The sequence below is a fragment of the Macaca mulatta genome, chromosome 6 (assembly GCF_049350105.2).
Source record: "Macaca mulatta isolate MMU2019108-1 chromosome 6, T2T-MMU8v2.0, whole genome shotgun sequence".
Taxonomy (NCBI): domain Eukaryota; kingdom Metazoa; phylum Chordata; class Mammalia; order Primates; family Cercopithecidae; genus Macaca; species Macaca mulatta.
In genome coordinates this window covers 182,964,118-182,988,166 of record NC_133411.1, presented here as the reverse complement: position 1 = coordinate 182,988,166, position 24,049 = coordinate 182,964,118, and the positions used below count along the sequence as shown (strand labels likewise).

The 24,049-nt window shown below is 49.1% G+C and overlaps 1 protein-coding gene across 1 annotated transcript in view; it reads right to left on the bottom strand.

Annotated features, from left to right (window-relative positions):
- Nucleotides 1–772: 772 nt before the first annotated feature.
- Nucleotides 773–24,049, bottom strand: part of NSG2 (neuronal vesicle trafficking associated 2) — a 65,885-nt gene continuing 42,608 nt past the window's right edge. Inside the window, exons 4-5 of the mRNA XM_015141455.3 lie at nucleotides 5,615–5,725; nucleotides 773–2,638 (exon numbers count right to left, since the gene is read on the bottom strand). Coding sequence (XP_014996941.1) covers nucleotides 2,447–2,638; nucleotides 5,615–5,725 — 303 coding nt within the window. The 3' untranslated portion in view covers nucleotides 773–2,446. The remainder of the gene's footprint in view (nucleotides 2,639–5,614; nucleotides 5,726–24,049) is intronic.

Genomic DNA, 24,049 nt, shown 5'->3' with positions numbered 1-24,049 from the left:
ATGGAGCACAGGGCATTTCGGTGTTGGCTTTTCTTCACAGTCACCATTGATACCGAGTTCCGGCTGAGAATCAGCTCATTCACTCTTAGAGCTGCAACTTCACTTTCTGGAAAAGCACTACACAGTGTTGCTCAGGGTCTAACGTGGAACAGAAGTAGTGTGGGGGTGCAAAGCAGTCCCGCAAGCCCGGGTTTGGACCCCCACTGCTCTGCGACAGCCCTCGTACAGTCTCTTTTTCCCCTCTGAGCCTCCATGTCTTCATCTGTCTAATGGGGTCAATGTCCCCTACCTGCCAAGGTCACGCTAAGCCCGAAATGAGCAATTTAAAAAGGGATCCTCCACATCTTCCTCCTCAGTTGTGGCTAACCACCAGTTGCATTAAGTCAAGGGCATCACTACACCTTTAGTTTCATATCTGACTCCATCGCCAGACTTCAGGGCAGTGAGTTTGTGTCATCCGTTGCTGTATTCCCATTCCCCATGCCCAGCACAGCCTGGCCCTAGAAGCTGCCCAATAGGCATCCACTGCATGAAGGACATTGAGCTGGCAGATAAGCAGCCGGGTACACCTCTCGGTCCTTCCTTAGGACCACAACACCATCTTAGGCCCCAGTGACCTGAGGATGGACATTGCCCTACAGTCCAATTCTAGCCCCAGCCCAAAAGGACACCGTAGGGCTCACCCTGCCCTCTGGGACCCCCATCCCCAGCATCTTCCCCATCAGGCTCACTGAGCAGTAGATAAAAGAACGTTGCAAAGGAAGGTCAAGACTCTCAGACACATCTATCTTTATTTGTTTCCTGTCAGAAAATTTCAAGAATTACACCAAAAAATACTTCAGCCTCTGCTGCCTACTGACAAAAATACACCACAAAATTATAAAGCGTTCAGCGGTTTTGCTAGGGACAATTTGTTATTCCGCTTTGGATGACAAATGAATTTACAGGTGACTCAGGGTGATGGGAGGTTGGGGGAGAAGGGAGGAAAAATCAGATGAGAGCGTTTGGCAGGATAGTTTGAGCTATGCTAGTCCTAGTACCCAGCTGTTGCATATGATGATTTCAGCAACACAGCAAGCCACAAAAAAATACCCTTTACATGACCTGTCGGAGACTCGTGAGGAAGCGGTACCACATCTCAAATAACCAACTCTCCCAGCCGGTTCTGGCCCTGTGGGTCCTGGAGCTGACACCCTGCAGAACTGGCCTCCCTGAAACGTTTATGAGAGGCAGGGGAATGCCTGATACGGTTCCAGGGAACTGGGAGGCCTGGTCAAGGCTGGAGGCTGCCTCCTTGTCAGGAGCTTCTAGAACTCAGTTGGGGAGTTTGGACAAATGTCCCCTTATAACACAACGAAGTGGGCAAAAGACAGTCCCATTTTTCAGCTTCCTTTAGAAATGATTTGGCATTGTGGCGGCCCTGATCTTCAGATCTCTTCCTGGCTGTCACCTAAGGCTCCTGGTTGGAATCCTATTGTTGTTGCTATTTTTAGCAGCACTTTGGGAAACAACAAACAAACAAGAACTGAAAAGTCGGTGCCTGTGCTTATCGCTGGTGGCCTAGTGTCACATGCCTGTCCCGTGCCTTCCTTCTTGCAGCCGCACCTTCCTTCCCTCCCTCTCTCCCCGCTGCTGTCTCATCAACATGGGCAGTATCCAGGTGTGGATCTAGAAAATGCAAGCAAAAGACAAAGAAACTCTGCCCACTCCTCAGCATTTGCTGATGCAGAACCCACCGCCGCAGGGTGAACATTCAGAGCCCAGGTCATGTGGGTCTGCCCAGGTCCTAGTATGGAGGCCAGAAAGTTTGTGCTCATCTTGCAAAATGCACCAGAGGACAGTACATTTCACTATGGGTTATGTGCATTCTGGGCTTAGTAATGCCAAAATCAGTTCTTCTCTCCAGCTTGGCCATTCCTCATTTCCTGCGTTCCTACCCTGCACACAGGCTAACCGAATAGTCCCAGTCTGTGTCACTCACATATTCTGCACCCCTGAACCCCCCGGCACTGAAGCTACGTTTTCTTATCTAAGAAGCCCACAGAGTCTGTGCTCTTCACTGCCCTTCAACGTCTTCCGATGGAGCCAGTTTAATGCTTTTTGTTCATGTTCTTTGTTTCTTTCCTTTTCTGCTGTTACATTTTCCTAACAAAGAATAAGCAGTGGCTTTAAAAATATCTTACATGGGAACAATCAACACGAAACATGCCTTTGTACATGAGCCTGACTCGGGGACGAATCAACAATACCAAGGAACGAAAAGAAATATCGGTTCAGACAACTCCAGCACACACCACGTTTTCGGTGCGCTCCTCCCCCCACCCTGCCCTGCCCCGCCCCCGCCCCCATATCCCAGGAGTACAGTGTTGTCTTGTAACTGGAGCTTGGCTTAGCCAATGGGGGTCCGCCTCTCCACCCCGCCCCCCATTCTGGCTGGGGCAGGCCTCTAGTGGCCCTGGGTCTTGGGCGGCTTGGGCTCATGGATGACAGCGGCTGCCGACAGCCACGGCCCGATGGCCCGGGCAGTGCTCTGCTTGGCCACACTGTAGTGGCTGATGACTGTGTAGAAGCGGCTTCTGGAACTGGGGTCCTGGGAGGAGTAGTACGCATCCAGGGAGGCTGGGATACAGCGTTTGTGCTGAGGGAGAAAGAGACAGAGGCGGGGGTCATTCAGCAAACTGCTTCCAGCCTGCCTAGCAACACAGCCACCCTGACTAGGGCGCAGCTGCACTGGGCTGTGGCCAGAGGGCAGGTGACAGCTCCCGACCTGGCCTGGCATGCAGCAGCCTTCCCAACACCAGCGCCAGCACAAACACCAAAGCTCCACTTAGAAGAAGCCAGACCACCCGAACCTGATACTGACACTGATTCGAAGCCAGCCTTCTCTGCGCACTGACTGTCCGGCTCTAGTGGATGCTCCAGGAAACCCCACAGACTCCCTCTAGCTGGCTGATTCACCTATCCTCTGGTTGCCTCTCTGGGCTGTTGTTCATGGCCAATGACTATTTATTTCCTCCATTTTACACTTGCATCTCCTTTCTCTTATATCAAAAGTCTTGCCGGGTGCGGTGGCTCACGCCTGTAATTCCAGCACTTTGGGAGGCCGAGGTGGGCACATCACGAGGTCAGGAGTTCAAGACCAGCCTGACCAACAGAGTGAAACCCCACCACTACTAAAAATACAAAAATTAGCTGGGCATGGTGGCGCATGCCTACAATCCCAGCTACTCAGGAGGCTGAGGCAGGAGAATCACTTGAACCCAGGAGGCAGAGGTTGCAGTGAGCTGAGATGGTGCCACTGCACTCTAGCCTGGGTGACAAAGCGAAATTCCATCTCAAAAAAAATAAAAATTAAAATTAAATTTAAAAAAAGTCTTGGTTCCTAACAACATTCATGTAATGATGTATTTGCATTATCCTACAATAAATATAGAACAGTCACAAAACAGCACTAATATTACTACTATGAGGTAATGAACCTGGGGACTACTGGACAAACTTGGAGGTTTCCCTGCAGCTCCATGTGTCCTTAGAATACACTCCACCAAGGGTGGGAGGTGAACATGCTGTCATCTACAACCGGTTGAAATATTTATTTTCTTTGCACGTTTATGTCCTTAACTTGATATAGAGCTAGGTTCTTTAAACAACGAACCTCTTGCTTTTTCTCATTTATTTATTTTTAAATATGTCAAACATTTACATATTTCAAGGACAAATATTTAAGAAGATAGATCCGAAGAAGCCTTGTGTCCATCCCTTCCTCCTGATGAACCATTTTTATTAATTTTTAAAATTTATCCTTCCTGAATTTCTTTCCAAAACAATAAGCAAGTAGCGCTCACCTCCCCTTTGCCCACACACAGGCAGGACCTTCCTTCCATCATTCATCCTTACTGTCTTAAAGAGCGTTCTCTGTCCATGTATGTAGGCCTTCCTTCCTTATTTTCCCAGTTGTAGTGACGTTTGCTGTGTGGATGTGTCACATTTTATTCAACTGTCCCCTACTATTCCCATTGTTTTGAGTCTTCCCGAACCTCAGCTTCTTTTTTTTTGAGACAGAGTCTTGCTCTGTCCCCCAGGCTGGAGTGCAATGGCATGACCTCAACTTACCGCAACCTCTACCTCCCGGGTTAAAGCGATTCTCCCACCTCAGCCTCCCAAGTAGCTGGGATTACAGGCATGTGCCACCACGCCTGGCTAATTTTGTATTTTTAGTAGAGATGGGGTTTCTCCATGTTGGTCAGGATGCTCTCAGAACCTCAGTTTCTGACCACTTGGAGTGTAGTCTAGGAAGCCAGATCTGAACCCCCTCCATGGAAGTTTAGGAGGTCAGATTACACCCCTGGTGGAGTGTATTCTAAGGACACGTGGAGCTGCAGAGAAACCTCCAAGTTCATTCAGGAGTCTCCCGGTTCATTACCTCTTAGTAGTAATATTGGTGCTATTTTGTGACTGTTCTACATATATTGTAGGATAAGGCAAATACATCATTACATGAACGTTGTTAGGAGCCAAGACTTTTGATATAAGAGAAAAGAGATGTAAGTATATAATGGAGGAAATAAACAGTCATTGGCTGTGAGCAATGGCCCAGAGAGGCAACCAGGTGATAGGTGAGTCAACCAGCTAGAGGCGGTCAGATTGGAGTGTAATCCAGGCAGTGCAGAACAGGAGGATACACATTTTCAGGCTGGCACACTTCCTATTTGATCTCCCCACATCAAAACATAATTACTGTGATGTCTTGGAAAACCCTCTTAACTAAACACTCTCTATGTTTAATTCCTCATGTGTGAAATGGGAGTCAAAGAAACCGTATTTCTCAGAATGGTTGTACAGCCCAATTGAGATAATGTTTAAGGAAACATCCAGCAAAGGTTCTGATGTATTAGAGATACTCAGCAAATGGTAATTATAAATATTAATAGCATCAGCTGTGTTCGCTCTGAAACAGACTCTGTCTTTACTGCAACTAACATTTGTTGAGAGCGCATTATCTAATAGGCCCTTTGTTAACTGATTTTACTTCTCTCATTAAGGTCTCCCAAAAATCCTGGGAGCAGGCATTATCAGCCCTCATTTTTCAGGGGAGAAAATGAGGTTCAGAGGGGCAAGGAGACTCCCGGAGGTCATGCAGCAGGTTCCGTTCTCTCAAAGGAGTTTAATCAGAGTGTGGGTCAAGGGGAGACTTGGAGACAGAGCTTCAAAGAACCTCAGAGGCACCAGCCCTGCCTTCACGCCTCTGGAGGGCCACTGCAAGGGTAAGCAAACAGCCATTGAGCCAAGAAGGCCCACACCAAGCCGAGCTTTTCCAAAATGGAACAGTCCATGTCAAGAGGTAGTAAGCTGCTTCCCTCATTGCTGATGTGCCGTAGAAGCTGGACCATCTCCTGACCCTGGAGAGCACCCTCTTGGGGGAGGAACTCTACTGCCTACTGGAGACTGAGTCCCTCAGGAAAACTTGGAAACTCCTTGCCAAACATATATTCCATTTTAAACAGTCAGTAGGGAGGTTGTCATACTCAGAATTTGGACACCAGTGAAGAGAAGACATTGATTAACTCTCTTACTGAACTTGAAAGTGACCTGGGGCTACCCAACCACCTCTTACCTTATAGACGAATCCCTCTGGGCAGCTGTGGTCATAGGTGAAGGCTTTGTAAACCACCAGGAACACGATGCACGCAAGGAAAGCTAGGGCCAGGCTGACAAGGATGGTGACCTGGAGGAACACAAAATTGAGAGTCATCCAGCCTCAGTCTGCCCACCTTCAGTATCTGCATGCAGCCTTCAGAGCCTAGGACTGGCAGGCAGCATGGTGTGCTAGAAAGGGGGACAGGTCCAAGGAACTTGCTCTGTCTTGGCTTTGTTAGTAACTTGCAGTCTTAGGCAAATCACCTGTGCTCTTTGGGCCTGTTTACCCCTTCTTCAGGATAATCTGTGAAGCTCCGGTTTTGTTTTGTTTTGCTTTGTTTTGTTTGTTTGTTTGTTGTTGTGAGATGGAGTCTCACTCTGTCACCCAGGCTGGAGAGCTGGAGTGCAATGGCGCCATCTCAGCTCACTGCAACCTTCGCCTCCCGGGTTCAAGCGCTTCTCTCTGCCTCAGGCTTCCAAGTAACTGGGATAACAGGCACCCACCAACACACCCGGCTAATTTTTATATTTTTTAGTAGAGACAGGGTTTCACCATGTTGGCCAGGCTGGTCTTGAACTCCTGATCTCAGGTGATCCGCCTGCCTCGGCCTCCCAAAGTGTGGGATTACAGGCATGAACCACTGTGCCCAACCGCTCCTTTCTGATTTAACATGTGATTTCCCCCTCATTTTACTTTTCCTGGTAACTATGTGGGACATAGGGGGGTTGATCAACAAGCCATCACTTTCGGTGCTTCCTGCTTTCCATCCCTACCCCATGCCACCACTGGTGCATTCCAACCTTGGACATCAACTGCTTCTTTCACCTGTACTTGGACATCTAACACACTTTCAACACATTCCCAAACCAAATTCCCGCTCTCTTCCCAACCCAAACCTGCTCCACCTGCGTTCTTCTTCATCTCAGAATATGTCAATTTCACATTTGCAGCCACTCAGGCCAAATATCCTGAAGTCATCCTTGACTCCCTTTTTCTCACACACCACATCCAATCTACCAGAAGAAACTATCATTTCTGCCTTCAAAGACACCCATAACCTGACCACTTCTTACCACCTCAATCACGTCCAACCGGGTGGAAGCGATCATCATCTCATCTGCGGCATCTAACAGCCTTCTAACTAGCGATGACTTCCCTGTCCTCAAGGGTGCATTCAGCACACAGCAACCAGAGAGAGCCTTAAAAAATCTAAAACAAAGCAGGGGCCAGGTACAGTGGCTCACAACTGTAATCTCAGCACTTTGGGAGGCCGAGGTGGGAAGATCACTTGAGGTCAGGAGTTCGTGACCAGCTTGCCCAACACGGCGAAACCCCATCTCTACTAAAAATACAAAAAAAAAAAAAAAAAAAAAGCCAGGGGTGATGGCAGGCACCTGTGATCCCAGCTACTGGGGAGGCTGAGGCAGGAGAATTGCTTGAACCTGGAAGGTGGAGGCTGTAGTGAGCTGAGATGGCGCCACTGCACTCCAGCCTCGGCGACAGAGTGAGACTCCATCTAAATAAATAAATAAATAAAAGCATGGCCCTTTTCTGCTCGAAAGCATGCAGTGGTCTCCAGCTCATTCAGAGCATAAACCCAGTCCCTACCCACTATCTGAAAGCAACCTTTAAAAAAATAATACACCACCAAACTAAGTGGGGGCACCATCAGGATTCATCTGAAACCAGTCACTGGTTAATGTCAGAGGCACCTCTAGGCTTGCACTGACCCCATCCCACCACCTATGTACACGGGGGCAGGGATGCCCCCACAACGCTGCAGCATCTAATATTACAAGCAGAATTTGTGTGTGTGTTATTTTTTAAAGCCAGTGTCCCTTTCAGTCAGTTGGCCCAGAAATATGGCAGGATTCTTCTCACGGAAGAAAGGTTCTTTTTGATTCAGGAAAAGAATAAAAATAACTTTGGGAGTGTCCATGCCATGTCTTTTCCACCCCAGGGTATGTTTATAAGGAAAGAAGGAGACAGGAGTCTACCTTGCTCCAAAAATATGAAGTTGTTTGTTGGCAGTTTTAAATACTGGACAGGAGGAATTTGAAAAGGAAAAGAGGAAGATGGATGTGAGGAGGATTCTGTCCAAATCTCATGGGCAGACACCGTCCATGAGCAATTCCTAATGAGTGTGTGTATGAAGTTTTAGGAGAGTACTGTTTTTAAGCTACGGTTGACACAATGTACTGTCCATTCTCTCCATTACCCCAAGCCAGCAGTTGAAGGCCGTTGCATGCTTATCAGCCTCCTGCCTTGGATTGCAGTGATAACAGTATAGAGCGAGATGGTGCAGAGATCAGTCCAGTTATCACACAGGCAAGAGGTGGAGCCGAGATGGAGAAATTAAGAGAAGTTGGACTTAAAGCAAGAGATACCCTGAAGACACACACGCAACCTAGGAACCTCCTATTTGAATAGTACAGGAAAGGGGGCCACCCAAAACCACGACCCACAAACGCTGAGGACCCAGGAACACATGATCAAGTCTACATGGAGTAGAGCTATAAAAAAATTTTAAATGCCCAGATTTCCCAATAGCCAAAAGGTAGAAACAGCCCAAATTTCCATCCGCTGATGAATGAATAAACAAATTGTGGTCAATCCATGCAGCGGAATGTTATTCAGCCATGAAAGGGAAGGAAGGACCAGCTGCAGATGCAGACGGCCCTTCCAAACGTGATGCTGAGCCAAAGAACCCAGATGCCAATGGCCACATGTCATGTGATTCCATCTGATGAGCTACCCAGAACGGGGAAATGCACAGAAGCAGGTGCAGACTGGAGCCTGCTAGGACTAGGGGGTCTGGGGGGATGGGGAATGACTGATAAGGGGTATAGGGTTTCCTTTTGGGGTAATGAAAACGTTTTGAAACTAGACAGAGGTGATGGTTGCACAACATTATGAATGCACTAAATGCCACTGCACTGCTCACTTTAAAGTCGTTACATTTATGTTACATGAGTTTTCTCTTAGTTTTTTAAGATAAATGCCCAGAGTTTAGGCAGCAGCCTGGCACCTGCAGCTCTGCCCTGGGGACAGGGAGCCAATTTCCTAAGTGGTGACCCTTTCTGTTAAAGGGACATTAAAATCCTGCTGGCATCCCATCCCCTCAAAGAGAACACACCTGGGCCCAGCCAAGAGAGTTGCCTATAGCCGCAGGCTCATCCACGGACTACAGTGCAGCTGCAGAGCTCGTGTGTGCGCGGGAGGGAGTTCAGAGCCTCAGCCCCAGCCTGCCATTGCCTCCAGCCTGACGATGCAGGGTCTGAGGGAGCTGCTGGAAAGGTTCCCATCCCAATGACCATGTGCAACCCCAAATCTTGCCTAGGCAGAGTCCCAGGCCTCTTGGGAGACTCAGGAGCCGGGCAAGACCTCCCAACACAGGTATGGACATGCCCAGCCAGGGCTGGATGCGGCCCCTGGTCAGCAGCGGGTTAGTAAAGGGGCACTAGGAGCTGGTGCAGGACCCAGCAAGCCCGCCTGTGGGACAGGTTCCCTTTACAGGGTGGGCTGCTCCACTGCTAACGCCCCCTGAGTTAAGAAATCCCAAATAGGAACTGCAGGGGCTGATTCACCAAAGCGCCACCAGGGCTAGAGAGCCCGAGCACAGAGCAGGCCTCCAGCAAATGCTTCTGGAAAAAGACAAGGGAGGGAGGGAGGTCCCTGTGAGGTAGTGGTTTCAAACCCTGCTTCACATTAGAAGCAGCTGAGGAGCTCAGAAATGCTGATGCCTAGGTTGTCACCACCCCCATGGGTTCTGATTCCATGGGTTCAGGACAAGGCTCTCCAGGTAATTACCGTGGGTAACCAGGAAGAGCAGCGCTGCTCTAGTAGGACTACCTGTGAGTGGTTCTCAAGCAGCTGCACATGTTAGAATCCCCTGGGATTCAAACGTTTCAAATGATCCTGGTGCTCTAGTCCCACCTCAAACCAATTACGCCAGAATCTCTGGGGGTGCAGTCCAGGCCTCGGCATGTTTTGAGGCCCCCAGGTGGTCCCCACATGCAAGCAGTCCTGTGTGCTGACACTTGCCGGGTGTCCTCCGTGACTATCAGAGTCAAGGGCCTAATGCTGACTGGTTGCCACGGGTACAGCCCAGCCCGTGGGATTCACTTCCGCCAGCCCGCACCACATGTTCCACGACCCCAGAATTAGGCTGAATGGAGGCTGTTTTAGCTGAAGGAGAGTTTGCCTCCCTGTCCTGAATTTTCGTAACTTCTGCAACTAAAGGCCAATCATTCCCTAAGAGTCTGGTGAGGTCACACAGCACGTTGTGGTGAATCAGGCACAGGCTGTCTCTTGGGGCCTCACAGTCTATAGGGGGAGGGAGAGATAGACTGATGGGCGCAGACACTTGCAACACCGAGGCGACACCATGACAGGCCATCAGCACAGGGGGCTGCTGGACCTAACCAACCTGGGGGTGGGGGCATCAGGGACGTCCTCCTGGGGGATGTGACATCAGAAGTGACTTCATGGAAGAACATTAGGATCGGGGGGAAGAAGGCTCTGAGCAGAGGAAATGGCATCAGCCATGGACAGAACATGGAAAGCACATGGGCTGTTCTGGAAGCATCATAGGCCTTGGCATGACTGGCCCAAGGGTGTGAGTGATGGGGAAGCCTGGGGGCCTGGGCCGAGGGCAAAGAACAGATTACACTTGGGCTTGATCTTAAGGACAACAGAGAGCCAGTGACGGTTCTAAGCAGGGAAGTGACAGGGTCAGAATTGTTTTGGAGTAATGTCTCTGGGGCAACAGAAGGCCTGTTTGCAGGGGGATGGCTGAAGGCAAGGAGGCCAGTGGGAAGGCTGATGTAGTAGGGCGTGTCTCAGGTGCTGAGGCCAGACAGGGCAGTGAGGTGGAGTCAATGGCCTAAGATGTCATAGGAGGTGAGCACAGCACTGCGAGACAAGAGGAGGCAGGGTCGGCTCAGGCCGGCGAGTTTCACAGGTGAGCTTTCTGGATTCTGGATGACGGAGTTGCCAATGATTGCTGGGGTGGGGCAGGAGCTGGGGAGTCCTCATTTGGTTCCAGGGCGAGATTTCCTACAGGCAGGTTTCAGTTCTGCGAGGCATCCTACTGCCCCCAGCCTCCCTTTCTGGTGGATTTGTGAAATTCAGGGGCCCCACGTGCCTGATCCCTGCAACAAAGCTCCCGCCATGCCGGGCGAGCCGAAGAGGGCTGGGGAGAGAAACTCCCACTTCCCCACAAAGCACCTCAACATGAAAGCCGGACTCCACATCAATATTTATTGACTCGGTTTGTATAACCTCCATCCTCAGAGACGTTCTAAAGCCCTTGGTTTCAGCTCTTGAATGTAACAACCTGAGCCTCGCAATAAACAGCTCGCTAGTTCTCCTGCGCTAGATTGGAGGGTTTCATTAGAGGCACAATCCTCACCACGGAACACACTCTTTCTGCACCCGTCTCCCCTCATCCACTCACTCAGCCACTCGTCATCCGCCCTCATCCACTCACTCAGCCACTCGTCGTCCGTTCAGTGCGAGTCTATTAAAGGGCCTACTGTGAGCCGGATGCTGTGCACAGTCATGGCCTCAAGGAGTTCACAGGGGGGAGAGTCAGACATTCAATGAGCAAATCACCAAAGAAATAACCACAAACCAAGCACTGAATGTGGTCTGAACAGAGCACACGAAGGTTGCTCTTTGATGGGGTGGTCCTGGAAGCGAGAGGGGACTGGGCTCCAGGCAACCCCAGGCCAGAGCATTCCAGGCTGTCCAGAGATCCTACAAGGAACAGGAGCTCGAGGTTCCAGAGGGCCTGGAAGGAGCAGTCTGGTTGTGACAGAGGGGACAAGGAGGAGAGAGCACTGAGGTGAGGCTGGAAGGAAGGCAGGGGTCAGCCCTGTAGGGCTTTGGAGGCCAGTATCACCCTTGTCCTGCCCAAGACAGTAGCTCCCCACAGAGGCAGCCCTGGTGCTGTCGGGGTAACACCTCCGCTCAGCCTGCATCCCCTCAGCCACCCTCCAGTCTCATGTACCTCTCCCCACTGGCTCACACTGTCCCCTCCAGCCCCGGCACCCTGAGAGTTCCTGCAGTTGCTTCTCTGGGCCTTGGGCCAGGCCTGGAGCCCCCATGTGCCCTTCCTCAGCAAGGAGAACATCTCCTCAGCATTCAGCTCCAGCCCTGAACCCCAATCTGTCCCTGCTCTGTAGCTGGGGCCTGCTTCAGCTCCTCCTCCACAGGAGCACACTGTATCCCCATCACCCCTCACGCCTCCCAGCCACCTTCCACTGGGAAGGCCTCGGGCAGCAAGCGAGTCACACCCTTTTCTCTGTGCCCAGCACAGTGACTCATACAAAGTGGGGATCAGACACATTTCCTGACCTGCAGAGTTGAGTTGAATTAAGACCAGAGAGACAGAGAGAGAGACAGACACACAGACATACACACACAGACACACACAGAGAGACACACACACTGAGACACACACACTGAGAGAGAAAGGTACACACAAAGATACACAGACACACACACAGAAACACACAGACACACAGACACAGAGACACACACACACAGAGACAAACACACACAAAGAGACACAGTTACACACAGAGAGACACACACACACACACACACACACACAGAGAAACACACACACAGAGACAAACACAGAGACACACACACACAGAGAAACACACACACAGAGACACACAGAGACAAACACAGACACACACACAGTTACACACACAGACACACACAGTTACACACACAGACACACACACACAGAGACACACAGAGACAAACACAGAGACACACACACAGAGACAAACACACACAAAGAGACAGTTACAGAGAGACACACAGACACACACACACACAGAGAAACACACACACAGAGACACACAGTTACACACACAGAGACACACACACACACACACAGAGACACACACACAGTTACACACACAGAGACACACACACAGTTACACACAGAGACACACACACAGTTACACACACAGAGACACACACACACACACACAGAGACACACACACAGTTACACACACAGAGACACACACACAGTTACACACAGAGACACACACAGTTACACACACAGAGACACACACACAGTTACACACACAGACACACACACAGTTACACACACAGACACACACAGTTACACACACAGACACACACACAGTTACACACACAGAGACACACACAGTTACACACACAGACACACACACAGTTACACACACAGACACACACACAGAGACACACACACAGTTACACACACAGACACACACACAGTTACACACACAGAGACACACACACAGTTACACACACAGAGACACACACACAGTTACACACACAGAGACACACACACAGTTACACACACAGACACACACAGTTACACACACAGACACACACACAGTTACACACAGAGACACACACACAGTTACACACACAGACACACACACAGTTACACACACAGAGACACACACACAGTTACACACACAGACACACACACAGTTACACACAGAGACACACACACAGTTACACACACAGAGACACACACAGTTACACACACAGACACACACAGTTACACACACAGACACACACACAGTTACACACACAGAGACACACACACAGTTACACACACAGAGACACACACAGTTACACACACAGACACACACAGTTACACACACAGACACACACACAGTTACACACACAGAGACACACACAGTTACACACACAGACACACACAGTTACACACACAGACACACACACAGTTACACACACACACACACAGTTACACACACAGAGACACACACACACACAGACACACAGTTACACAGAGACACACAGAGACAAACACAGAGACACACACAGTTACACACACAGACACACACACAGTTACACACACAGACACACACACAGTTACACACACAGAGACACACACACAGTTACACACACAGACACACACAGTTACACACACAGACACACAGTTACACACAGAGACACACACACAGTTACACACACAGAGACACACACAGTTACACACACAGACACACACAGTTACACACACAGAGACACACAGTTACACACACAGACACACACACAGTTACACACAGAGACACACACACAGTTACACACACAGAGACACACACACAGTTACACACACAGAGACACACACAGTTACACACACAGACACACACACAGTTACACACACAGACACACAGTTACACACACAGACACACACACAGTTACACACAGAGACACACACACAGTTACACACACAGAGACACACACACAGTTACACACACAGACACACACACAGTTACACACACAGAGACACACACACAGTTACACACACAGACACACACACAGTTACACACACAGAGACACACAGACACCACACATAGTTATACACATACAGAGACACACACACTGAGAAAGACACACACACACAGACATACACCCACACACACACACAGCCTCCCCCCAGACATCCACGAGCAGACAGCCATGCAGCCCAGCCCAAACCATGCCGTGTGCAGATGGAGTGGTACACGGAAGCACCTGTGTGTCTCCTGTTGTCTTCCCTCTCCTCAACCCCGCCACCTGACACGTGCCCAACAAAAGCACCTTAACCTTGAGGAGAATCAGGGTTTGGGTTGGCACCCACGAAGACGCACCCACGATTCCTCTTCAGGCTTGTGAGATCCAAGAGAGAAGAGAGGAAGAACTCAAAATAGAGCACGGAGTTGGCGACTCCGGCAAAGATGTGCCGGGACTACAGTCACAGCGACCGCTGCCCCATGACCCTCCATCTAATCCCAGTGGCAGGAGTTGTAATCATAATAACAGAGGCTAAGAGTTATTGGGGACACAGTGTATGCTATCATCACAATCACATGAAGTAGAATTATTGTCCCCATTTTGCTGATGGAGAAAGTGAGGCTCTGAGAGGTGAAGTGACTTGCCCAAGGTTCCCCAGTTGGTAAGAGGTAAGTCCAGAAAAGGCACCAAGGTGTCTCATGGGCGCCTTGACTTCACCATGCCCATGACCAGCCTCAGCTGTGGCAGGAGGCAGCGCTGCCCACCGCGTCTGGGGCCTGACTCTGCAGCGACCCCTGCCTCCACCTCTCCCCCAGAGCCATGCCCAGTCAGACACCAGCTCTGCCAGCTTCTGCCTCTGACATAGCTTATTTATCTCCCCTGCCCCCGTATTCATCATAAGCCCCCTGGCCAGACCACCGTCACCTCTCCCCTGGGTGCAGCAGCCTCCATGCTGCTCCTTGGCCTCCAGCCTCTAGGACTAGACTCTCCAACAAGCCAACTTGGTCACATTGCCTCCCTGATGAATGAGTTGCCACACCTACAGGATGAGGGTTCATCTCCTTGGCAGAGCAGAAAAGGCCCTTCTGGATTTAACCTCCACTCCCCTTTCAGCCCCAACCCTGGCCCTCCAAGCTCCAGGCACCCCAGTGTTCCCCACCCCCATCATCTTGCAGCTGCTGGTCTCTGCCTAGAATGCCAGTTCCCACTCCCCAACCTGTCAAGTCCCTGCTCACCCTAGACGCAGCTCAACTATCTCCTCCCCAAAGTCTTCCCCAAAAGTCCTCAGACAATGTTGAGCCTACCCTGTCTGATCACAGCTCTTCAAGACACTTCTCCTAGGGCACTGTAATTAACCTCACCTGTCTGCTGCCCCTCTCGGGACACAGTCTGGGGTAATACTTCCCACTTCCATTTACTAGGCACCGATTGTGCCACGCACTGTTCTTGGCACTGTACATGGATTTGCTCTTGCAAACCTTATGACAGCCCTATGAAGTAGGTGCTATTGTATCTTCATTTTTCAGATGACAAGACTAAGGCACAGAGAGGTTGCATAATTTTCTCAAGGTCACACAGCTCATAAGTAATCCAGCCAGGCATCTAATTCTATGTAGCATGGCCTGGGCTCTTAGCCTATGCCATGCTCCTCATAGAGCTTGGGCTGAGATATTTTATTCACTAATTATTAACTGGGCACCAACAGTGTGTCAGAGACAATTGCACACATTGGGCATACAAAGAGGACAGGGCAGTCCCTGCTTGCATAAAGTCTACCTTTAATCTTTCGAGTGAGTTTCCTTTTCTGCCAAAGGAGAATCATAACAACATCAGACTCTCAGAGTACTGAGGGTTACATGGGATAATGCATGCGGGACCTGACAGAGGGTTGAGTGGTGGCCCCCGGAATATATGCCCACGTCCGAATCTCCAGAACCTGTCAACGTGATCTTATTTGGAAAAGGGGTCTTTGCAGATGTAATTAAGTTAAGAATCTTGAGATGAAATCATCCTGGATTATGCAGGTAGGCCCTGAATTCGAGCAGTGCCCTTATTAGAGACATGCAGAGGGAGACAGACCCACAGAGAGAAGAGAAGCCACATGAAACAGGAGGTGGGATTTGAGTGACGCATCCACAAGCCTGAGAACACCTGCGCTCACCACAAGCCAGAAGAGGCAAGGAGAGATTCTTTCCTGGAGACTTCGGAGGAAATGTGGCCCTGCCAACACCTCAGCTGTGGACGTCTGACATCCTGAACTGTGAGAGAACAAGTTTCTGTTGCATTCAGCCACACAGTTTATGGTCATTTGTTTCGGCAGCTCCAGGAAATGAATACAGTGTCCCCCGCCCCTCCGCAGTGCCTGGTATACGTGCTACAAACGTGGGCTCCTCTGTTCCCCCATATTGTCTGCCATGCTCCTCAGCATGGACTTCAAAAGCTCCAACCACTCAGGAAGACTGCCATATGAACTGCTCTTGCATATCTTTTCAGCCACTCTCCCCTTGGTGAACTCCTAGTCATGCTTCAAAACCCAATTCGCCATATCACCTCCTCTGATAAGCCTTCCTTTGCCTATTTGTGCTCTCACTACACTTTCTGCATCCATCTACCACTTAGCACTCAGCCCACTGGATCACAATTGTTTTATTGTGTGTGTCATGTGGACAGGGACCAAACCTTATTCCCAACTTCCAACTCATGACCGGGCATGGGATAGGGGAGAGGGTAATTCAGTCCCTAGCCCATACCTTATCCTCATTTTTGGTACAAAGCACTGGCTACAGTGAGTTTTCAGGACCCGTCTTAACTGTTCTATAGCTTGGCAGGGTGACTGAAGGGAAGAGAAGAATCCAGTTGGATGAAATCACTGCATACGGTCATCTGAAGTATAGTTTGTCTGATACTGGAAGAATTCTTAGTTGATCCTGAAGTGGCCTCTTTGTCTGCCTACTGTGCCCCTCAAAGATGAGAGGCTTCTCTCTGACAGCTGGGAGAGTTAGTTGGACCCTGCATTCTGGAAAATATTTAGGCAGTTCTCTGCGGTAACTATGGCCACATCGTGACAGGGGTCAATCTCACTTCTGCTTCTGATGAGCTGTGTGACCTTGGGTAAGATGCTTCATCTCGCTGAGCCCCTTTTTCTTCATCTGTTAAATGGGAACCAAAAAAATAAATCCCACCCCATAGGATTGCTGTGAAGATTAAATGAGATGTGCCTATAAATCGCCTGGCATTATTGGCCCAGCCTATGGGCTTACTTGATAATAACAGTCAATCACGTATTGGCTATTCAGTAATGAGCAAGGCATTTGGCAAGTGATTTTTATGTATGATCTCCTTTAAACCTCATGATAGCCCTGGAAGCTGAATTATTACCTGCATTTTACAGCTGTAGAAACTGAAGCACAGGGAAGTTTAGTAACTTGTCTGAGGTAACATGGTTACTGAAGGAGGACAGCCTGCTTAGAACTCTGGAGTACCTCATTCTAAAGCCCTCAACCCTAACCATACCTTAACTGGCATTGTGATACATATTTTCCGTCCTGCAGCTACATTTGCTTATAATAGTGCAATGAAGCAGGAAACCATGCACAATGCGTACTGTAAACTTATTCTAGGAAGATATGTCACCACCCAGGTAGAAACCTCAGGAATTAGGAAGACAGTGGAGAAAACCAGAAACCCTTCCACTGTCAAGCCAGGATGCTGATCTAGGACCCTCATCATGTCAGGAAACATGAACTTCATTAACACTCAGGTACTGCCACATCTTGGCATCACAGTGCACAATAAACCAGTCTTTTTTATGAAGAATGCAAACCCTGGAAACCTCAAAGTAACAGAACCACTCACATCAGGGAAATTAAACTTTGTGGGGAAATAAAAACAGAGCGGCCAAACAGACATTTGCCTTCTGTATGTGGCAGCTGGAACCTCCAGAGACAGAATTGTTCCTGGCTGAGCCCCAAAGATCCTGACAATGGGGCTTGAGCAGAAAGTTCAAAGGGGTTGCAACCTCAGTAAATTCTGCCCAGATGACACCTGGGTTTTCCTAGCCCTTCCCCTAGTACCAGGTAGTGAATGAAGCAGAGCCTTCAAAGCCAGAAGGTCTAGACTGAAAGGCCAGCTCGCCACCTGCTCACCAGTGAACCTGGGAAAGTTGCTTACCCTTTGGAATCCTAGGCTTACTTCCCTGAAAGGTAGGTGACACTGATGGCTGCCTCACAATAGCTGTTGGATGGCAGGGTGTGGTAGTGCATAAAAGCCCTCAGGATAGGCCTAGCCTATCCTAATAGATGCTCAGCCTTTCCCGGGAATGCCTTTAGTTAGTTAGCATACGCGGAACGCACACATGCATTACAATACTTCATGCCGTTGCAACTCCATGGAGTAGCTGCTATCAATGCGCCCACGGTACAATGTTGTATCAGACATAGATGGAAAGACTTTACACATGTGAGGGGCAGGGTGAGGATTAGAACTCAGACCTGTCTTACTCAGAAGCCCAGCTGGCTAACCGTATGTTAGACTGCCTATAAACCTACAATGACATTACCGTTCATTTTATTAAAAATATATTTTTAATAAATGCACCATTATTATAAGAACAATATTGAAAATCCAAAAGGAAAAACACCTATCGTAATCCTGCCATCAATCCCCCACATGCTTTTACAGGCTTGCTTCCTGTTCCCATTGACATGGATCCCAGCTTAAATCTTGATTCCTTCTGTTCTGCTCCATTTTACACACTGTGGCCCCTCCAACTTTGTATAATCACATACAGCATCGTCACGTGCCGAGTCTGGGCCACCTCAGAATCAAGACAGGCCTTGACCTCACCACCTATACGATGGCTCTAAATCAGTACGCTAATGTACAAAAAACTGTGATGAGGTATAATCAAGATGACTAATGCAAAAGGAAAGAGTGCCACGTAAATGCTAAAGTGACAAATTAATGCTTCTTGTTGTCATTGTTGTTATTTTTATAATTATGCATCATTTATGAATTTGGTTCGGCTATCTCCTCAGCACGAAGCCATTGGGTATTACCCTGTGTTGCCTGGGTATTACACTGTATTACATCTGTGATCTATCCTCCCCAACCGACAGCCCCTCAAGGGCAGGGCCATACCCTCTGTGTTTGAGCTTCCCCAGGGCCCGAGGGCCTCACCCTTTAAGGGTTTTGCTGATGATTCATATTAACGGGGCAGAAAAGCATCTTTGACATGGATCATTTCCTCTCTAACCCTTCCTGTCTCCCTGATCCTAACCATTCTCCCTGTAGGCCACCAAAGCTATCTTCTTCAACTACTCTTCTGAACACTGCATGCTGGGGCTGAAAGCCCTCCCCTGACTTCCCATCTCCTGGCACAGCAGGTCTATGACTTGACTAAGCATCAGAACCATCTAAGGAGACTGGTAAGATGCAGACTCCTGAGTACACATAGACTCTGATCTCCTTGTTTTGCCATAATACCTAGAAATCAGCATTTTCCACATAAATACAGGAGGTTTGAATGCAAGTAGCCTGGAGATTGTCATTGGAGTAAGACAATGTTCAAAATCCTTTGTCTGGCTTCTGAATACAGGAGGGCAAAAAACTCACATCCTTAAATTGTCAGCTACTCAGCGCTTGACAAGTATCATCTCACTAAGTCCTACACAGGATTCCATAAAGTAAGGACTGTTGATATTCCTGGTTTTCAGATGGCAAAACTGACTGGAGATGTTGGGTAAATTGTGGATTAAATAATGGATTATCCAGCCCATTAGTAGTGAAGCAAGACCTAGAAGTCAGGTTTGCCTGGATTCAAAACACGTATTATTTCCTTGGCACTGTGCCATTTCCATCATCTGGCCCCTGCTTTCCGGTCCCACTTCACCAGTTGTTCCTGCCCCAGACACACACACACACACACACACACACACACACACACACACACACAGACACAACAGTCCTAGTTCCTGGAAGTTCTAGGCTGTCTGCTACTGGCATGCCTTCCACGGCCTCCCACTTAGACGGTGCTTCACACACACACCAGGAAGCCTTCCCAGACTTCCCCCGTGAGCAAGGTCCCCCCAGGTTCCCAAGGCCATCAGCTCCAGTTGCAGCCACACATAACATGTGCTATCACGTCCATGTGACACGTCAGCTGGCCCCAGCAGTCCATGAGTTCCTCTAGAGTAGGGCCTATGCCTCAGTGGCCGCCTACCCAGCTCTTGGCCTGGGCCTGCACAAAGGGCACACAGGTGAACTCGGAAGAACTCACATCTATTTGCTCCAGCCAACTCCAAGAGACAGGCCCCAGAGCAGAGCCAGACCCTCCCCCTCAGCCCAGAGGGCCATCCGTGCAGATCCCGGCTCCAGTCAGAGGCGCACAACTGTCTCGCTGCATCCCCGCCAACCCTCTGTCTAGACACAGCCTGCATTACCATCTCCATGGAGACATGAGCCCGGCAGCCCAAATAGCTTGTTCCATTAAGCTACTTCCATTCCTCAATCCCCTTTCTTGGCAGAAAAGTTGATGAAAAGAAAAAAAAAAAAAAAAGAAGGGAAAGGAAGAAGAAAAGAAAGAATCAGATCAGGAAAGTTGGTTTGGAAAATTAAAAATCATCTCCAAATTTCAATGTGTGGCACTGCTAGGCATGCCAGTGGGGGCTTCCCTGCCAGATAAACTATTCCATGTCTCCCTGTAATTCTTGCAAGGATAAGAATAATGCCTGCTAATACCAGAGTCTAGCATACCCAGCATCTCCTCTGGACATAAGTCAGCCACGTTGGGGAAGATGGCACTTCTGCCCCTGTGCTCAATTTGCTACTTTGTCCATGAGGAGGAAGGAATCTCTACCTTGTCTTCTACCTCCCCACCCTGCTGCCCTAAGCAAATACACACAGACACACAGACACCCTCTACCTAAGAGGAGTCTTGGAGGGCGTTTTTAGTTCACGTAGTCAGCCTGAGATTGGTACTCTTGGAAAGGTCTGCAGGCAAGACTGGCCCCTTGGCTGGTGTCTGGGAAGCTGGATTTTAAGAGTGTTCCCACCACCCCCAGAACTGATAGGAGTGGCTCACCCTGCCTCACCTGTACTTACAACATGGCTTATGTTGAACACCTGGAGTCTGAAACTTGGGTGGGTGTTGAGCGAAGAGTGCCCATGTGACCAGCCCCCAGTGAAAACCCTGGAGACAGTCTCTAACCAGCTTTCCTGGCGGACGTTTCCCACGCGCCTCTGAAACTGCTGCGGGAGTGAAGCACATTCTCCACGATTCCACTGGGAGAGGATGCTTGGAAGGTGCCTGGTTTCCCCTCAATGTTGCCTCACGCTCTTTTTTGTTCTTTTGCTGATTTTGCTGTGTATCCCTTTGCTGTAAGAGATGCATACAGCCATATGCTGAGCGCTGTGAGTCCTCCTGGTGAATCATTGGACATGGGGATGGTCTTGGGGAGATGCCCCTGTGCTCAATGTGAAGGCAGGAGAAGGCATTCCGTATCTTACTTTTCAGAGTTGAACTCACAACTAGCTATGCTTTACCAGAGACCTGTGCCTTAAAAGGCAGGCACCAGGTTCCAGCCCTTAGCCTTTTTCTTCCTGCCTCCCAGAGCCCAGGCCCCACTGACATCTCTTCCTGGCTGGGTGTGGTGGTTCGTGCCTATAATCCCAGCACTTTGGGAGGTCGAGGCAGGAGTATTACTTGGGGCCAGGAGTTCAAGACCAGCCTGGGCAACATAGCAAAATCCCATTTCTACAAAAAAGGAAAAAGTAAAAATTAGCTGGGGGTGGTGGTGCACGCCTGTAGTCCCAGCTACTCAGGAGGCTGAGCTGGGAGGATCACTTGAGCCCAGGGAGTTTAAGGCTACAGTGAGTCGTTCACTCCAGTCTGGGCAAGAAATCAAGCAAGAACTGTCTCAAACATGCTAACAACAAAATCCCCAAAATCTCTTCCTTTCCTTCTTCCCTCACGGGTCAGGATGAGGGTAAGAGTCTTATTCTTCCTGCATAGAGAAGCCTGGGGTATCTTTTTTTGGGCCAGGCTCCTCTGTGCAGGCAGAATAAGACGCTTTTCCTCTCCTTCCTGTGGCATCCTGACCCCAGCTATCTTTCGATGAGCCTGACACTAAACACGGGAAAAAAATACACTCTCTCCTACCTTCTACCTCATGGGTTTCCCTCTGGTGGCGGCGTACACTTTGGACTGCCTCCTTGCACTGCAGGATGAGACCCCTCTTTGGGGTGAGGGTGGGCACAATAGGACAGGAATCTGCAAATTCACTGAGGGCCCCTTCCTGAGCCTCAGCCCCAGCTTTGCTTACCGGAGGTGCTGCCCCTTGGGGTTAGGGATGCTTGCCAGGTGAATACAGCAGTTCTTTGTCATTTGGGGCTTGTTGTTGTAGACAAGACCTCCTCGTCAGTGAGCCTTAGAAGGCAAGAGTGGTGGGATTCCAGCACCCAAAGCCCTTTTCTGATCCCTGTCAGTATCACTCTGCAGATGGGGGTCATGACTGACCCCACGTCCACTCGGCCCCTTCAAGGGGCTCGCCAATTTCACCTTTAAATAATACCTAGAAGCTCCCATGTTCCCAGGTTAGGAAGTATGTTTCACTGTGACTTCACCTTTGCATCCATCTGTTCTGTCCTGATAAAGAGAAAAACAGATCTTGACCTCAGCTTTGGCCTGAAGCCAGAAACACCCAAACTTAGATTCCCACCCATCACTTTCTGGGTCTCTTATTACATTTCCTGGGCTCAGCTGTCTCATCTGGAAATGAGAATCCTAATAGCCACCTTGAAGCACCGATGTAAGGAGGAAATGAAATCTTTGTGTGGAAATGCCAAGCCCAGCGCCTGGCATAGAGCAGGTGCCCAGAGACCAAGGATCTGGGAGAAGGAACACGCCTTAGGACCTAAAGTCTTGTTCCGTCTCCCTGTCCCGTAGTTCCCATGTTTCAAACGAGTTTTTTTCATGCCAAACAGACTGCATTTATTCAATATGAATGAATTCATTCTCCTGTTTTGGATTTATCAGACTCATGCACATATCTGAGAATAGGAGATAACCAGGGTGACCACGAGGTTTCTGTTGGTCTATTTGGCCTAATCAGAAGAAAAGAAATCGTTTCCTTGGGGTGTTGTGGAATACTGGAATGACACTGAAGACAGCCTTTGCTACTGGCCAGAGCTGGTCTGGAGCCAGTGTAGCTTCTGGGGGCAGATGGACTCTCCGTCTGCAGCTTCTCCCACTACTACCACTTGTGTGACTTTGAGCAAGATTTGTGACATCTCTAAGCCTCAGTTTCTTCACTCACGAAATGGGAATTAGAATACTCTCTCACACCCCAAAACACCGAAAGGTGGAATAAGATCATGGAGCTCACCTGTCTGGCTTCAGTCTGAAACAGTGCGTGTTCGGTAAATGGCATCTAAGTCAATATATCAGAACAATTGCTGTAAAGATCCTCTCTTGGATAGAAATGACAACCCTAAAATGGCAAGACAGGTTTGGGAGGTAACATCTGCGGAAGGCCTGTTTACTGCCCATTGTTCTGTCTAATCCCTCAATGGGGGTCAGTCCCTAAAGAAGGAGTTGGCTTTGTCTGTGGGCTGTGCTCTCATATCCAAGATGATTTCATTGGAAAGGCTTAAGATGCATACTAGAATTTACTAAACATGATGTAGGTATTTTAACTTCATTTCTTATTAACATTTTTTTTTTTTTTTTTTTTGAGACAGGGTCTCCCTCTGCTACCCAGTCTGGAGTGCAGTGGTGCGATCTCAGCTCACTGCAGCCTCAACCTCCCAGGCTCAAGCGATCCTCCCACCTCAGCCTCCCAAGTAGCTTGGACCACAGGCATGTACCACTATGCCCAGCTAATTTTTTTATTATTTTTTGTAGAGATGGAGTCTCACTATGTTTCCCAGGTTGTTCTCAAGCTCTTGGCTTCAAGTAACCCTCCTACCTCAGTCTCCCAAAGTGCTGGTATTATAAGCATGAGCCACCATGCTCAGCCTCATTTCTTACTAGTAATTTTTAAAACCAACTCTATAAGGTAGATCCTGTCATTTTTCCTGTTTTATACATGAAGAAAATG